Below are 18,702 nucleotides of genomic sequence, written 5' to 3'. Positions count from 1 at the left end.
GATAGCTCATATATGAGATTTCAAAGGACTTTTATTTTGAAACTCCTTACATTTTACATTTACTCGTGGTAGTTATACGTAGTTTGTTTTAAATAATTATTGATCACATTATATAGTACATATTTCTTAATTTAATATGTTTGGTTTGTTTTTATAGGTGCTTTTGTTATTGACCGAATAAGCGCTGGGATTTTACCGTAATGCTTCTAATATTCGCGCACCCCAATATCATGTGCGGGCTGGCTTGACTGTGTTTTCCCAAGTGGAGGCTGGCTTGACCGCAGTGAATAAACTCCGTGGAAGAGCAGCCAGCACTGCAGCGGTCGGTAAATGCTGCAGAAACACATTAATAAACAATGAACCACGGCACTCTGGAGAAAAGTATAAGGTTGGAGAAGTCGTTATTCAATTTATTCTGGCTTCGTGTGATTAAAAGCAACACGATCATCGACCCGACGCAGTTGTTGTTGTTGTTGTTGTTGTTGTTGTGAGCTGCCGTTGGGGAGCAAATCAGCGATGTAAACGGTGACGTCATGACGCAGCAAGGGCAGCTCTGGGGCGCCAGTGGGCGGTGTGCACAGAGCGGGAGCTGAAAAGGGAAACTGGAGCTGAACCAGAAAAGCTCCCGCTCGGAGCTAGAAACTGAAAAGCGCTGGTGTGAAAGCCGCATAGCAGGGACGGAAAAGGGGGTGAAAAGGTTCTCATGAACTAATTTTAGTGCCGGCTCTTTTTGGTGTGAACGCAACATTTCGGAACTATATCGTAACTAAAGTGGGAAAAGTACTGCAGTGTGAACGCGCCTTTTGTTATCTGTCAAATATACACTATGAAGGGCAATTTACATTAAGTGTGCAAGAAATAGCATTTTACATTAAATATAAATATGGTTTTGTCCTTTCCTCTCACTGTCATGTCCTGTGCATCTTTTGTATGTACTAAATAAAAAAAGATGTTTGAACTCACCTTTGACCTTCACGTCAAACTGAACAGTGATTGATCCTTTTTCATTGCTGACGTAACAGGTGTACGACCCTTCATCTTTATGAGTTATAGAGTTGATGAAGAAGACGCTGCCATTGGAGGGGGAAGTGATTCTTGATGGGGGCGTCCATTCATACGATGGTGGGGGGTTTCCCACCGACGAGCAGTTCAGCTTCAAAGGGTTTCCTTCTGGGATGATGATCAGATCCGGAGTTATGGATACCTCTCGCTGAGGCTTATCTGTGAGTGGATTGAGGAGGAAGAAATACAACACGTCATTACAGTAAAATGGGCACAAATATGAGAATATACACACATTAGCGAGTCGTGCAGGAATGAGTCCTTAAACCTAAAAATAAGTTAGAATTTCTGGTTCCCTTAAACCACTATGTTTTTGTTTAGATGACAGTAATAAGGCTGAAAATGACCCAAGTACGTTTACTAAAGTGTTGCACTGAAGTGAAAATCTGACTTCCTTTCATGCCACTTCATACCTCATCTCCACTACAATTCAAAGGAAAACGTTCTCCAACACTACGCCGCTTCTTCGCTCCCTCCACTGGCTGCCAGAATACGCTTCAAGACAACTGTACTGGCCTACCATGCTGTAATATATAAGTATATATCTATCTACGGCAGGGGTGTCCAAACTTCTTTCACCGAATGCAACATACAGAAAAATATACGAAGGGCTGGGCCACTTATAGAGGTCAGGTATATTGCCTCGTAAGTTAAGTTATAAGTTAGCAAAGGTCAATTAGGCTCAACACATGAATACGCTTCACAAAACAGCCTACATCACAGCTCTCTATAGGGTTTCAGTTATCTTGTTGGCAGCTCATCCCTTAAAACAGACGCCTCAGATTGATTATCATAAGGGGAAATATGAAGGGTCTATTTCAAGCTTATTATGTAAATAAGTTATTGTTCTTCTTTTATCAACTAAGCTTTGTTAGAAAATGTTTTCAACATATATATATATATTTAAGAAGTACAATATAAGAAAAGCACGAGTTTCATTTGTGGGCCATTACATTATACTTTCTGAATTTGCTGAGGGCCGATTCAAAATGGCCCGCAGGCCGCATTTGGCCCCCGGGCCGTAGTTTGGACACCCCTGATCTACGGTATCTATTAGAGATGTCCCGATCCGATCACGTGATCGGGGATCGGAGCCGATCACGTGATTTTCAAAAAATCGTGGATCGGGAGAAAAAAAATTCAGGGATCGGGATTTTTTTTTTTTTTTTTTTTTAATAAATTTTTTTTTTGTATTTAATGTTACAAAACAAAAATGACCATGTTCACGTCTTAAAGTCATCCTGAGGACTTAGTTTTGGTTTAAAATTACACAAGATCATCTATGTGTTGCTTTCTTTGGGCTTGTTTTCAGACCTGGTTGCTTCTTCCTCTGAAATCTGGCAACAGAGTGGGCGCAGTGTCTAATAGTAGCAGTAAGCTAACGAGAGGTTACGTTCAGCTGGTGACTCGGGAGTTGGGACGGAGAAAATGTCAGGAGTTTGGAAGTATTATAAAATTGAAAGCGAAGGCAGTGTAACAGCCAGATGCAATGTTTGCAAGGCAGAGGTTCCGCGTGGTGGAAAGAACAGAGCTACGTTCAACACGACCAATCTAATACGCCACCTGAGAAACAAACACCAACAACAACACGACGAGTACACAGCGGCCACTCAGGTAACGGCACTGAAACAACCGACACTTTCAGAGACTTTCAAAAGGAAAGAGAAACTGCCCCAGAACAGTGACAAGGCCAACACAATAACAGCCAAGATAGCTGAATTCATCGCGTTGGATGACCAGCCGTTATCTGTTACCTTTTTTTTCTCTTAATGCATTGCATAAAGATCGGATCGGGAAAAATCGTTATCGGCAGATTGTCAAAATCAAATGATCGGAATCGGATCGGGAGCAAAAAAAGGTGTATCTATCCATCTAAAATGGACCTGGTCCATCTAAAAGGGACCTGGTCCATCCTACATCCAAGACATGATCAAAGCATACACTCCAACACGTGCACTTCTCTCTGCATCTGCCAATCGGCTTGCTGCTCCCTCTCTGTGAAGTGGAACCAGGTAAACCTCAACAAAGACACGCCTTTTTGCTATCCTGGCTCCAAAATGGTGGAACGAGCTTCCCACTGATAACAGGACAGATGAGAGTCTCCATATATTCCATCGCACACTGAAGACCCTGTTTCGCTTATACCTTGGTGAATAATCCCAAAGAAAAACACATTTTCTTTTTAACTTCCCTTGATGTATCCTATAGCTAGTTACTAGTTACTTTAAAACCTAACATTTAAGCATAAAAAACACAAGAGTTAATGAAAGTGCCTCAACATGTCTGAAAATACCCCCAATGTATGAAGCTGTGTCTTAAAAACAAGTGGTTGAATCTCATTATTTTTCTTTTGCATGTGATCCATTGCAATTATAATTGTATTTGAGCAGTCATATGCAAGGTCTCTATTCTGCTGCAACTTTTACCCACATTTTCTATCGCAATTTCACCGCAGTCACAATCGCCATCTCACCTCAACTGTTGGTACTATATTTTTGTGCTTGTTTATAATAAATTGTCAAGTGAACGGAAGGATGGGAGCCGTTTTGTTTAAGTTCCTGTGTTTAGCTCCTCTCGCCTTTTTTTGGACTTCCTAGAGCCGCTATAGATATGAGCCTCTCTGAGTTAAAGATCACGAACACTTCCATCACTGCAGAAGAGGCCAACCTTCAAGATGGTGTTAAAGGGGACACATTCTGCTCATTTCCAGGTTCATATTTGTATTCTGTTCCTCTACTGCAGGGGTGTCAAACTCAAGGCCCGGGGGCCACATTCGGCCCGCGACTTCATTTTATGTGGCCCCACAAGAGCTTGCAAAGAATATAATATGTTTATTATACGGTTACATGCTACAGAAGCACGTTGCCCATAAACTACATGTCCCACAATGCATCTCAAATATGACTTTTTTTCTCAGAATTTGCCTTTTTTTCTTCAAAATATGCATTTTTTCATAGAATTCCTTTTTCTCAGAATTAGATTTTTATTTCAAAATGTCACTTCTATTTCTTTTTTCTCCAGAATTTGGCTTTTCTTTTTAAATCATTTTGGGACATACGCACTGAAAATACTTCTGCTTTCAGACGTAGTTAATTATGAAGTTATTACCCTATCCGATGATAATCCAATGCAGAGGCAATGATGTAATATAATACATTATTTTATATATATGATATATTTATATATGTATTTTTATATAGTCTTAAAGTTACAACCGGCCCTTTGAGTGCAACCATAATGCTGATGTGGCCCGTGGTGAAATTGAGTTTGACACCCCTGCTCTACTGGGACATGTCTCCATGCTTTAATGTTCAAAAAGCTCTTTATTCTTCTCATACTGCCTGTGCTGCAGCACCTCTTTTCACCCTCTGTCTGAAACCAGAGCCCAGTATAGGACCTACGTAGCTGTACGTAACAGGAATTATGATTACCTCGAAGAGCATCAGGACTGTTTTAGGCACATGATAGCTATGTGATGAACATGATGATTCAGCTTCTATGGAGATAGACGTATGACTATCATGCTCATTTCTGACGTGGAGCTAATCTGAAGTAAACATTGAATACCGCTTTGAACCGGTATTCCTCCATCTTGTGACTGTGCAAGTCCCTCTCTTGGATATCAGCATGTGAAGGACACTGTTCAGGAACTAAATGCTCTGTGTGTGAAGACTGAGTATTGAAGCTCAAGCCGGTGACGAGCGATATTTTCCTAACGGTTACATAGCGATGTTTTTATGTTACAGAAGTAAACAAAGGAGTCTAATGGAGGCGTTTCAAGGAGACGAATGCACACAAAGCTATATATCAGTGAGGAAAGGAACACCCCTACACGCAGAATAGGGCCTCTTTGAGGTGTTTAAATGATCTGGTCAGACTCACAGAGGACTGCAGCAGTGAGTTTCTCTGACCCCACCACTGGAGGAGGCTGTGGTCCGTCAGCTCCCAGCTCCAGCTTTGCTTCACACCAGAACTGGACTCCATCATCTTCTTTAGTGGAGGTGATGTTCAAAGTGAAGACCTCGCTCACTGGTTTCTCATCTGTGTTGATGCTGCTCTGCGTGAGACCCAGTGCCGTCTGTCCTCTGTAGAAAGTCACTCTGAGGTTTCCCACAGGAGCAACCTTCTGTACTTCACACTGCAGAGTGAACTGCTGACCCTCAGACATCGGCACACCAGGGTGAACGCTGAAGGAAACATTCTCTGGAGGCTCTGTGGAGACAAACGGACACCTTCAGTATCTCCATGAAATATAATTAAAGCCCCTACACTTTGTTAGATGTTAGCTTAGAGCCGGACAAATTGTTTTACTTATGAGTGAAAGTATTAATGCCACAGTTTAGACTTATTCTCCCCCGAGTAAAAGCATTGAATTCATTTTGTAAAAGTACAAAAGTACAAGAATCAAAAAGCACTTATTATGCAGAAGGCCTTTTTGAGATGAATATATCATGTCATTTGATTATAATGAGTGACACCGTCATCATTTAAATGGTGCAGCTGGTAAAGACGTAGCTACATTTAATGACTTTTTATCACTTATAGTCAGTCGGAAGGAAGGGTCTCCTACTGGAAATATAATGACATGGCGGTGGTGGCGAAGTCGATAGGGACTTGGCTTGGCAACTGGAAGGTCACCAGTTCAAGTCCCGGAAAGACCAAGTGCTACCGAGGTGTCCTTGAGCAAGGCACCGTTCCCTACACGGCTCCCCGGGCGCCGTACATAATGTCAGCACACTGCTCCTAACACTAGGATGGGTCAAATGCAGAGAAACCGTTTCGTTACATGGTACCTGTACTACGTAATGACAATAAGTTGAATCAATCTATCTATCTATATCGGTAATATACTGTCATGATGATAGTCCATCATGATTGAAAAGTTCATTTATATTCATAACAATAATACAAACCTGCAAAGTAACTGGTAACCAATAACTGTGGAGGAGTAAAAAGTATCATATCGGCTACCGAGTCATAGTGGATTAAAAGCATTAAAGTAGGATAATATTTTAAGTAGAAAAAGTGTACATTACCTAAGGAAATGTACTTACTTCCCACCACTGTGTTAGATTATAATTGATGAATATAAACAGTTGTTGTGACTCACTGTAGACAGTTATAGGCAGGTCGCTGCAACACTGCACATTAGTAGTGTCATTGTGATAATAGCACATTGGAGAAATGCTCCACTCAGTCATTTCGTTGACCGTCCATGTAATCTCAGTTCCATTTGTTGTCTTGTTTCCAATAGGAATTTCAATATCAAATATAGTGACATTGCATCCAGGCTGACACACGGAGCAGTGGGCGGAAGCCGGCTTCCCAAACTGCACCACCAGTCTGGATGGAATGAACTGAGGTTTATCTGCACAGTTGTAATCTGTAACACACAGCAAATAACACAATATAGAGTTTAAACAGCGTGACTCTAACCGTACACAAACACATTCAGGCTTTTTCATTGTACATGTTGTAGTTGTTCTAATGTTCTCAGCAGCCTGATTTAAAATGAGCAATACAATCAAACTTGCTCATTCAATAAATCCGAAGTTAAAGGTACGTTTGAGAAACCGACTCGAGATCGCTAGAATTTGAAAATACACAACCGGAGAAAATCTGCCACTTCCTCACAGAGCCCTTCCTCCAATACACACGAACGCGCACATGACCAATGAGGGCACGAGATAAGTTTGTGCCCCGAAGGAAGGCTGACAGGCAGGTAGGCCATCCAATCGGTTGGTTGTACTTTTTACAGTATTACGGCTTCTACAGATGAAATTTTTTTATGGATTTTTTGTCAAAGCACTTAAGATATTCATTGCTATCGGGATGTTAAGAGCATTCCATGGAATATAACAAGTGTATCTCGAGCCGGTTTCTCAAACTTACCTACCCCACCTTTAACATAATTGTTAAAAACGAGATACAACTTATTTTCATATTTCCATAAGAACTGTAGCCTACACTAAGCAATAGAGGATGGAAACATCGACAAGGCTGAACTTCTTACTACTTCACTGGGATATACAGTAGTAACACAGTTTGGAAAACCATTGTCCCTAAATCAGATACAATAGTGCAAAAGTGCTGTATGACAATACAAATCGCTTTTCAAACAAACCACTATTCTGTATTTGACAGGATGTCTGTGTGAAACGCCCTCTTATAATACAAGGTATCACATTGGAAGTAAGTAAGTCAAATGTATTTATAAAGCACTTTTCACAGACATAGTCACAAAGTGTTCTTGACAAACATTAAAACATCAGGAATCATTAAAGAATACATGACAGGTGTTACGTGAGATTAACCGACAATAACATATTTATAAAAGCACACGTTTGAAAAACTTACCACAACTGGAAACGTGGAAGTCTGGCAGAAAGTTAATCAAAGAAACCACCACAAATATGTAACAGAAAAACATTATTTCCGCTAGATGAGGTGTCCGGTAATAAAAAAGGGTGAAGTCCAAAAGACCGAGCGCGAGTGCGAGTGCGAGTGCGAGTGAAATTGAAAGTAAAAGCTGTAACGAATGAAATAGTAAACCGAGACAGCTATTAGTTTGATCATTCAGAGAGGCAGAGCTTTATAAGGCTCGGAAGACTGCTGTCGTTTCCTGCCGCGTTATTGTAAGACAGACAACGATATGAGAAAATGAAACTAGGCAGAGGGAGGGCTGCCAAGCATTTTTGGGGAATTCCGGTCAGTGACCGAGGAGTGACCCGGTGCCAAGTTCCCCGGATTTACCCATGAAGTCATGACTCACTGAATCAAAGATACTTCATAAAAATAGTACACAACATAAAGACAAGCAGCGTTGAAAGGAGATGCCATATACACTGTGCAATTATGAAAGCTATTTAAAAAGAGGCTATTGTGACAAATAAAAAATAAAGGCAATATTTACACACAATATAATAATGTTGGAAACTGAGTGCATTAGAATATAATGAAATATGACAATACTATACTATATTCAATGTCTGTCTACAGTCAGTATGTGCGTCTGTGGTGTATGACTGATGATATGTGTATGTCTCTTAATGTCCACTATGTTTGTACATGTATGCTGAACTGCAGGACGGAGTCCAGAACAAATGTCCTTACAGGGACAATAAAGTATATCGTATCGTATTGTATAATGATTGATCATTAAAGTGTTATCAATGCTGTTAAAGGTGCAGCTAGTTTGAATGACTTTGTATACTGCAGGGTAGCTTGTGAATTTACTCCAGGTGGAACTAAAGTCTGATTTAACACTTGATTATATTTCACATCATTCATCAAAATCTGTTAAGTATTTTAAGGTATGAAATAAATGTAGTGGAGTAGAAGTACAAAGTAGCACAACATGTAAATACTCAAGTAAAGTACAAGTATGTCAAAATTGAACTATACAGTACTTAAGTAAATGTACTTTTCACCTCTGGTATTAGCAGACGATGGAAATACTCAAGTCAAAAGTCAAAAGTACCTCAAGCATTGGAGCTGAGAGTACTCGGCCCTGAGGTTTTTCTTATTATTCGGGTGGAGGAATGTGTAGTGGTCAGGAAGCAGATTCCCTTATCTCCTTCCTGTGATCCCTTCCTCCCTTTACTGACGAAAAGTCAAATATATCTCAAGTTCACAGACAGCAGAACTATGACTAACCTTTTCTCCCTCTCTCCCACACCACATCTCTCCCTTCATACTCCAGATTTTTTAACTGTAACCTCATTTTCTTTTTAAATCAGAACATTGGTTATTTGTCTCCTCTGCCTGCCCCCCCCCCCCCCCCCCCCCCCAATCCCCCCCAATCCCCCCTTCCCTTCCCCCTACATACGCCCAGACAGAGGACTCCATATCAGGGAGTCAAATATTTTAATGGCCCCTGCCTGGTGTGAAGAAACGAGAAGCAGAGCATGTCAGTCCACCAAAAACATACCAGAAGCACCTACAATACAGGTTTTATCAATAGTGTGTATTACATTTAAGGGATATTTGGGCATTTCTTAGCTTACAGACACAAACAAAGTGCAGATAAATAAATATATATAAGTCAAAACGGTACTGCAACAGCTCCTACACTTTAAATCAGGTCAATTGTAACATTGCACATATTATTATCTATTTTTTTACAGTAATTGTTATGTTTTTATTGTATTTTAGTTTTTTGCATTATGTTTCTGGTCTCTTTTTAAACATTCTTTGACATATTTTCCTTTTTTTTCAATATTTGTCAGCAGCATTTAATAGAATTTTTCCTCGTTTTAGTTTCTCTCAGTGTGTTTATGTATGTGGCATTATACACCAACAAAAACTCCTTGTATGTCAAAACCATCTTGACAATTAAGCATTATGCGTAAGCAGGAATATCGGAATAGCATATAGATTACGGATAACGTAAAATACAAAAGTTGATTAGGAATAAAGCTGATAAAAGCCAACATAGCAGTTACAGATGGCTACAATATACGCTTTATACATCATTATAAAATCGTTTATTAATATGTCAATTATAAACATTAATATTGGCAGGTTTTGAAAAAAGCTATGATATGTCAGGATTTTTGTTTAAAGATCTAGAAAACAAAGGGTTAAAACGTTGAAATATATTTGATAATGTACAAAAGTGCGCCTACGGCAACAGAAAAATAAGTGACATTTCACTTCATACTGTAAATAAGCTCTGATCTGAATAAAGTACCTCTATTGTTTAACGGGAAGTTGCTACACAAAACTAGATAGTCAGCGTTCAGCTTGTCTCAGCATGTTTGAAGTTGGGGCGTGGTCAGGTTAGCAGTAACGACTTTTGTTTGAGCTACTGTGACGACCTCTGCCTTGCTATCTCCTGATGTGTGTGTGTGTGGCCCTTTAATGTTCTCCCTTTTGTCTATCAGCATTGATTGAGGACACCTGGCTGCCGGTACCAGAGCAGTAAAAGGCCTGAGTCAGACTCTCGATCGCTCTCTCGGCAGAGTTCTGCGAGAGCAGCCACTTTCGCTTACACTTTTGCCTTGCCTTTGTGTTAGTTTTGGTGTACATTGAGTTCTTGTTAATAAATATATGTTCCTATATATTCTTGTCCTTCCCACGCTTTTTGTTATGGCCGAGAGCCAGGCCATGACACTACTGATGTGCAGACAAGATGAGACATGTAAATGTGTGGAAACTTTCAGACCTTGAGATATGACAGTATCTTTGCATAACATGACATCAGTTTCTCCGTGCATACCTTCAGTGCATTAACAATCATAATGTACGTTTACCATATGTAACTATAGCTCTGTAATTCATGATAACTCGGATGTTCAAAAGGCTAACGTGGTACATCACGGACACTAAAATGATCAATTTAAAAAAAAAAATCATTCATTTTTGGCACAACTGTAGTTTCAGAAGGAGGCAGTGAGGCATGATATTTGGAGACGTTTGATAAACAGAGACAGCCCGAACCAGGACCGGCTGTTTATATTAAAGGCAGGGCCGTTTCTAGCTTGTTGGGGGCCCTATGCAAGATGCTGTTTGGGGGCCCTAGTTTTGACAGCGTTTTAACTACAATAGGGGGGATTCCGAAGCCTTTAAGATGATCTGTGGAGATACATCAATCTGTTACATTTTAATAGGAAAACAGGCTAATTTCACGAAAACCAAGCAATTAAAAATTACAAAAAATGATATTAAAAAGGTAAACAATAAGGCTCCTCTATGTCAATACATGCAAGAGATGCAGCATTTTCTCAACAATGTTTAATTGCATTTTTCATCTTCCTCAGATGTTGTATAAAATATATTTTAAGATCATATTTAATCATCTGATTCGTCTGTACATTGCTGTTTTAGTCTGTGTTCTTCTAATGAATGTCTACAGTGTGTGCCTATTGAGCTGTTTAGAGCCATGTGGGACAAAATCCGATCCTGCCCCTCCCTCTGACTGTCTAAGTCAATGGTGACTGTAAAAACTACACTGCGCATGCTCAGAGTATTTTCCTATTTAATGTGTGTGGCCAAAAAATAATGACCATAGGGGCAAAGTGCTGCCATCCCCACCATACTTCATCTCACATAATTCAGAGCTGATTGGCTGTAAGTACGTGTGCCGCGAAAAGTGTGGTGTGTGAAGTGGAGACGAGAGAGATGCGTCCTAAAACCAGGAAGTAAGCTGCGCATGGCTTCCCTCCACAAAAAGCAATGAGATTTCTCCATAGGATTTTAGAAAATAGCTCAAAATAAGATCTGTGGGAAACGTAGCTGTTAGATAAATGTACGTTTTGTTCAGCCGGATAATATCCACATGTCTACCCTACTTTTATCATTTTCGAATCAAAAATCTATCGATTAGATTTATGATAGACTCTTGAAACTCCAAGAAGATAAGGAGGACTTTTACAAAAAAGTAATAGAGATGTTTGTCCAGAAGGATAGGCAAATGGACTTCATCTTCAAGTCAAGGTAAGACCGCAATTTTCTTGAAAGTGGGATCTTACTAAGAGAGAACAATTCAATATTTAAATGAGAAAATTCAATTTTTTGGGTATCCTTCTGTTGAACTGTCTGTTTAAAATTAATCGAAGCATCAGACAAAAAAAGCTTTTGAAAATAATATTATATTTTGATTTAGGTCAAAATATAATATTTGTAAACCTGAAGAGTCAGTGCCAGAGCCTCACCAGCCATGAACCTCACTGCAGAAGCTTATATATAGACATCTACGTTTGTTGTGCCCCACCACTTTATGTACAGACTAAACTGTCAAAAACAATAGGTATTTTGTATCATACTAAGAACATTCTTGAAGAAAATATACTCTTTATAACAGTCTATTTCTCCCTTACCTTTACTACTGCTCCGAAATATGGGGAAACACGTACTCAACAAATCTACAAAAAATAATAACATCCCAAAAAAAAGTATTACGAATAGCCTGTGGTGTTGGTAAATATGAACACACAACTCCCATATTTAAAAAAACTCAATCTATTCAAATGTGTTGAGATAGTACAGCTTAAAACAGTACTGATTGTGCACAACATTTTCCATAACAAAATGCCTAATAACATTCAAAAGCAGTTCCAAACCACAGCGTGAACATATGAATGTAAAAAAAGTCACTTGAAAATAAGTGTTCACAATGTTTATATGCAATTATGCATATATTATTATTATTATTATTATTATTATTATTATTATTCATTTTCCAAGTACCTATGTATATATAGTATTTTAATTTCCAAAAAAAGATAGTTGAAACTGCAGAAAATGACCCTATATCTAGTTTTCGTAAATATATATAACTATATATGCATTTATTGTTTTCCTGCCCTAACTTTTATTTAATTTTTTCTCCTGTTTTCTTTATTTCTTTGTACTCCTTAATTTCTATACGTTTTTGACGCAATAATGCCGCTGTATTAGGATGATGCACGGGAGGGCTACTTTCCACAAGCTATGCTTCAGCCTTCCCGCTTCTACTAATTGTGTTCATCTTTGTGTGTATGAATTAAACTTGTAAAGTAGGCCCTATGCCCCCGCATAGTCCGCATATAGGAAGAAACGGCCCTGATTAAAGGCCATTATCTCCCCAGAGTCATGTACATTACATCAGGATGAAGTCACTGCTATATATACTTAATGACATAAAGGCCTGGATGGCGCTAAACTTTTTAAATATAAATGAGAGCAAAATGGAGGTCATTGTATTTGGACCAAATGATGATGTCCCTTCCATTGACCTGGGTTCGCTGCAACCATATGCAAAACCCACGGTCACTAGGCATCAAAATCGACAGTGCTTTTAAATTGGATAAACAGATCAACTCTGTGGTTGAGTCCAGTTTTTATCACCTGAGGCTCCTGTCCAAAATTAAACCGGTTTTATCCTTTTTAGACTTTGAGCGTGTAATTCATGCCTTTGTTTCTACGTGTCTAGATTACTGTAATGCACTTTATGCCGGCCTAAATTAGACCTCGCTGGCACGCCTGCAGCTTGTACAAAACGCTGCGGCTCGGCTGCTTACAGGAACACGTAAGCATGAACACATCACACCTATTCTGGCTTCCCTCCACTGGCTTCCTGTCCATTTTAGAGTTGATTTTAAGATTTTATTGTTTGCTTTTAAATCGCTTAATAGGCTGGCCCCTCAGTACATCTCCGACCTCCTAAAGGTGTACACCCCCTCAAGGGCTTTGAGGTCGGCTGATCAGCTGCTGCTAGTAGTCCCTAAAACTAAGAAAAAGACCAGGGGAGATCGAGCCTTCTCAGCGGTAGCCCCCAGGCCCCCAGGCTCTGGAACGACCTGCCTCCCCATGTCAAATTGTCCCACCCTTCAAACTTTTAAGTCCCGCCTGAAGACCCACCCCTTTTCCCTCGCTTTCGAGTCAGTTTGAGCTGTTTTATCGATTTTTATGCTTTTATTGTCTGTCCATAGCCTTTTAAGGCCTTGTATTTATTCTTATGTATGCCTTTTATCTATTCTTATGTGTGCCTTTTATCTATTATTGTAATATTATATTTTATTATAATGTTATGTTTTCTGTAAAGCACTTTGATAAACCCTCTGTTTTTAATATGTGCTATATAAATAAAGTGGATTGGATTGGATTGGTAGAGTAGCCTTGTGTACCTTTATTGAAATTAAAGTTACAAGTTTGATTAATTTACTTTCAATGTATGCAAACTAAAAGTGTTTATGACTGACTTTGGGTACAAGTTACTCTGAAAAATGAATGTCCACACTCTGTAAACCACCTACATTGTGCAAACCTTATTCCATTTAAAATAAGTTTTCCAGTTCTGCAAATTGAATAACAGAAGTGAAACACAAAAGTACATCAGCTGAGGTCTACCAAGAGGAAGTTGAGCCTCAAAGATAAGTCTTAGAGAGGGGATGTAGAAAGAAGTGTTACTAAACTTCAGTCTGATCTCAACAGGAAGCCATCTTCAGATGAATAAATCAATCACTGAAGTCATGTTGAGTCACAACGTGTTGCATTAGAAAAGCTTACATACAGATGTTTTTATTACTGACTCACAGCCTAATGAAGACTTTTTTCCTTGTCCTTTCCTGTAATTTTAAGCTAATATTTCAATGTTCTCATTCACATGGCTTAGTAACAATAGATGACAAATTAAAATGACATACTCAGGTTGGTTACATTATCTTAATTTGCACTGTGAGCCCTTTAAATGTACCTGAGCACATGTAAACAAGTTAATTCTCACTGTTGTCTTCAGGACTTTAAAACTTGTTTACTTATTTTACCTCCACTTTGCTGTCCAACTTCTCAAAAAGTTCATATTTGTATGAACTTTGTATGAACTGGTATTTGTATACAGCTATGGACATATTACCTTGGGATTTTGAAAAATATTTTATTTAGACATTAATATTTATTTATTTATGTATGTATTACAAGTTCCACATATAATTATTAAAGGTTATAGCATGCACAGGGAATATTTTACTTCTCAAACTATACCTTTACTTTAAGTACTTTTTGTACATAATGGTGACATTACGTTTATACTTTTACTTAAGTGAGATTTTAAATTCAGTAGGGTACTTCATCTTGTACTGGAGTATTCTTACAGGGTACTAATAGTACTTTGTGGTGACACGTTATGGGACATAATTCACCGTTGGGTATATTGTGTATTGCAACACGGACCTGTTAGTGAGGGTACCGTGTTGTGGTACTCATGCTAGCTTGACAGTAGCAACGAGCAGATGTACTTACCTTGTCTTGTTAAAAATGGAAAATAAAGTGTGGAGTTCCATACTGAACACACCGCCTGTGACTCCCTTTCATCGGCTCTACAACTTTGACTTAAAGGTAGGGTAGGTAAGAATGGAGAAACCATTCTTCGTGCGAAATTCACAATTCCATATTCGTGTGTCAACTTCGGGACAGTGTGCTTAAGAGACATTTAGCTTATCTGCTAAGGAGAGGGCTCGCCAGATTCTTGAGATCCAAGGCCTAGGAGACAGAAAGCCATCCCAGCTCATGGAGAAGATGCTGAATCTGCTGGGGGGGGGGGAGATCCCCGGATTTTGTTTGTAGAGATGTTCCTGCGCCACTTGCCAGGCCGTGGCGGTGCTAAGCCGGCGTGGGGACACAGGAGAGTGTTTTTACCACGCGCGGTTCCGGGCTAAGGCGAAGAAGTGCATCGCTCCCTGCCGTTACAAACCTCCGGGAAACGAGAGAGCCGGCGCTCGGTAGTGGCCCTGAGCGTTGGCGACACGAGCAGGCTTCTCTTCGTTAGCAACAGTGTCTCGGGAAGCTGGTTTCTTTGTGACACGGGCGCCCAACGGAGCGTGGTTCCTGCGTCGAGGGAGGACGTCGCTCGAGGGGGACACGGACCGCAGTTGACGACAGCTAATGTCGGCCCCATCCGCACTTACGACGTGAGGCCTATGTCTTAATGTATTGGAGGACAGCGTTTCAACTGGGATTTTGTGACGGCAGACATTTCTTTTCCCCTCCTCGGGGGAGATTTTTTATGTGCTCACGGACTCCTTGTGGACGTTAGAAACAAACGCTTGGTTGATGCCTTGACGTTTTCCTCCCTGGTGTGTACGCTTGGCAAGGCGGCGTACAACGGGCTGTCAGGCTCGCTGTCGGGGGCAGACAGTTTTCTCAGGCTGTTGGCCGAATTGCCGGACCTGACGCTGCTCACCTTCTCTGCGCTCACCACCAAGCATGGGGTGGAGCACCACGTTACCACCGAAGGTCCCCCGGTCTACACCAGGGCCCGGTGGTTAAATCCGAGGGCGGAGTTTTCGACCATGGAACACCTGGGTATCATCCGCCGGTCTGTGAGTCCTTGGGCCTCTCCTCTGCACATCGTTCCCAAGCCTAACGGCGGTTGGCGCCCATGTGGGGATTACCGCCGCCTCAACGACGCCACGACACCCTACCGCTACCCGGTGCCGCACATTCAGGACTTTTCAGCACACCTGGCGGGTACGCTGGTGTGTGTGGATACCACCAGGTGCCCATGCATCCCCTGGACATTCCCAAAACGGCAGTGATAAAGCCGTTTGGTTTGTTCGAGTTCCTGCGGATGCCTTTTGGGCTCAAGAATACCGCTCAAAAGTTCCAGCGCCTGATGGATTCGGTGCTGCGGGACTTACCGTTTGTGATTGTCTACCTGGACGACATACTCGTCGCCAGCACTTCGGTGGAGGAACACCTGACCCACCTTCGAGCCCTTTTCACAAGGCTCAGCCAACACGGGCTGATAATCAACCCTGCAAAGTGCCTGTTTGACATTGACTTCCTCGGGCACCACGTCACCAAAGGCGGGGCAGCACCCCTGCTGGCGAAGGTTGAGGCTGTTGCGGCGTTTCCTCGCCCGCACACGGCCCGGTCGCTCCGTGAGTTCCTGGGGATGGTGACTTTCTACCACCGTTTCATCGCCCGGGCCGCCCACATTATGCGGCCGCTGTATGAGGCTTTGAAGGGAAAGGCCCCCATCAAGGAGATCGACTGGGGGCGGAAGCTGAGGTTGCTTTTAAGGAGGTCAAGACTGTGCTGGCTCAGGCGGGCCTGTTGGCGCATCCGTCATCCACGGCTCCCATCTCCATTACCACAGACGCATCGGACTACACCGTCGGTGCGGTGCATGAGCAGTGGGTGGAGGGCGCTTGACAGCCACTCGCCTTTTTCAGCCATCAGCTGTCGCCCAGGGAACGCAGGTACAGCGCTTTTGACCGGGAGCTCCTTGGACTCCGGCTGGCCGTGCGGCACTTCCGTTTTAGGCTGGAAGGCCGTGAATTTACGGCGTTCGTTGACCACAAGCCGCTCACATTTGCCATGTCCAAGTGGCGGGGCATTGGTCTGCTCGTCAACAGAGGCAGCTTTCCTACATCTCGGAGTTCACCACAGACATTAAGCACGTCGCTGGCAAATCGAACCTGGTCGCAGATTGCCTCTCCAGGGTCGTCATCGGGGCCGTCCAGTTGGGCCTCGACTATACCCGCATGGCGGCGGACCAGGTCACGGATCCCAGCGTCCAGGCCCTGAAAGGGCGTTACTCTCCTGTACGATGTCTCCACGGGCCTGCCGCGTCCGGTCATTCCCGGCAGTTGGAGGCGTTCCATGTTTGGCGCGGTGCACGACCTGTCACAACCCGGCGGGAAACCTTTGGTGCGCATGGTGGCCGCGAAGTTCGTCTGGCGGGGGCTGAAAAAGGACGTGAGTGCGTGGGCTGGTGAGTGCGTGGCTTGTCAGCGCGCTAAGGTGCACCGCCACACGAAGGCCCCCTTGGAGCGTTTTTTGGTACCCGAGAAGAGGTTTGACCACGTCAACATCGATCTGGTTGGTCCATTACCCTCCTCTCAGGACTTTTCCTATCTCCTTACCATGGTGGACAGGACGACCCGTTGGCCGGAGGCAGTTCCTCTCGTGTTGACGTCGGCGGCTGACATAGCCCGGGCTTTCATTGCAACGTGGGTGTGTCGGTTTGGCACCCCTTCAGACAATTCCTCGGACCGGGGTTTCCATCGCTCCATGAAGGCAGCACTCAGAACCGGCCTAACGGACGGTAATTGGGTCGACAAGCTGCCTTGGGTGATGCTGGGCCTGAGGACCGCGCCTAAAGAGGATCTACAGTGCTTCACGGCTGAGATGGTCGAAGGTCAGCCGCTGAGGGTTCCAGGGGATTTCCTCCCCGACGCATCGGCTCCCTGGTCGGCGACGGCCCAGCGAGCTGTCCTGCAAGACGCCGCTGAGGTTTTTGCTCCGATACCCACTGCTCAGCACGGTACTCAGGTGTCCCGGGTTCCTGTGGAGCTCAGCTCGGCGGAGCACGTTTTCATCCGACACGATACGCACAGAGGCCCCCTGCGCCCCCCTCACGATGGGCCTTTCCAGGTCTTGGAACACGGGGACAAGCACTTGGTGGTCGACCTGGGTGGTAAGGCCGAGCACGTCTCGGTGGACCGGGTGAAGGCTGCCCACTTGGATTTGGACCAGCCAGTGGTGATGGCACGGCCTCCGCGACGAGGCCGCCCCCCGGCCTTGATCCCTGTCACCGAATTAGGACCCACTGTTCCGGTCCCGCTTTTTCCGGCAGCCGCCCATGCAGGGGTCGCCTTCCCGGCTTCCGTGCTCAGGAGTCGTGGGGGTTGGCCTGTCGTTCCTCCTCGCCACGCAGACTTTGTATATGGGTGAATTCTGGGGGGGCTTGTGTGGTGACACGTTATGAGACATAATTCACCGTTGGGTATATTGTGTGTTGCAACACGGACCTGTTAGTGAGGGTACCGTGTTGTGGTATTCATGCTAGCTTGACAGTAGCAACGAGCAGATGTACTTACCTTGTCTTGTTACAAATGGAAAATAAAGTGGAGTTCCATACTGAACACACCGCCTGTGACTCCCTTTCATCGGCTCTACAACTTTTACTTAAAGGTAGGGTAGGTAAGAATGGAGAAACCAGCTCGAGTACACTAGAATTTGAAAGTACGCAGCCGAAAAAAATCTGCCCCTTCCTTCAGACTTCCTTACAGAGCCCCTCCTCCAACACACGAACGCGCACATGACCAATGAGGGCACGAGATAAGTTTGTGCACAGATGGAAGGCTGACAGGCAGGTAGGCCATCCAGTTATTTTAGCCGGGCCGGCTCAGATGATTGGTCGTGCTTTTTACA

At 42.9% G+C, this 18,702-nt stretch overlaps 1 protein-coding gene across 3 annotated transcripts in view; it reads right to left on the bottom strand.

Annotated features, from left to right (window-relative positions):
* Window positions 1–18,702, bottom strand: part of LOC117449745 (vascular cell adhesion protein 1-like) — a 29,394-nt gene that overhangs the window by 5,303 nt on the left and 5,389 nt on the right. For 2 of the 3 annotated variants that reach the window (XM_034087610.2, XM_034087626.2), the window contains 2 exons: window positions 4,945–5,274; window positions 964–1,221 (listed from right to left, as the gene is read on the bottom strand). In XM_034087610.2, coding sequence (XP_033943501.1) covers window positions 964–1,221; window positions 4,945–5,274 — 588 coding nt within the window. The remainder of the gene's footprint in view (window positions 1–963; window positions 1,222–4,944; window positions 5,275–18,702) is intronic. The other variant, XM_034087618.2, reaches the window with a different exon arrangement.

The sequence above is a fragment of the Pseudochaenichthys georgianus genome, chromosome 1, assembly GCF_902827115.2.
Source record: "Pseudochaenichthys georgianus chromosome 1, fPseGeo1.2, whole genome shotgun sequence".
Lineage (NCBI taxonomy): Eukaryota > Metazoa > Chordata > Actinopteri > Perciformes > Channichthyidae > Pseudochaenichthys > Pseudochaenichthys georgianus.
Note: the sequence above shows the minus strand (reverse complement) of the source record. Positions and strands in the feature narration are given on the sequence as shown.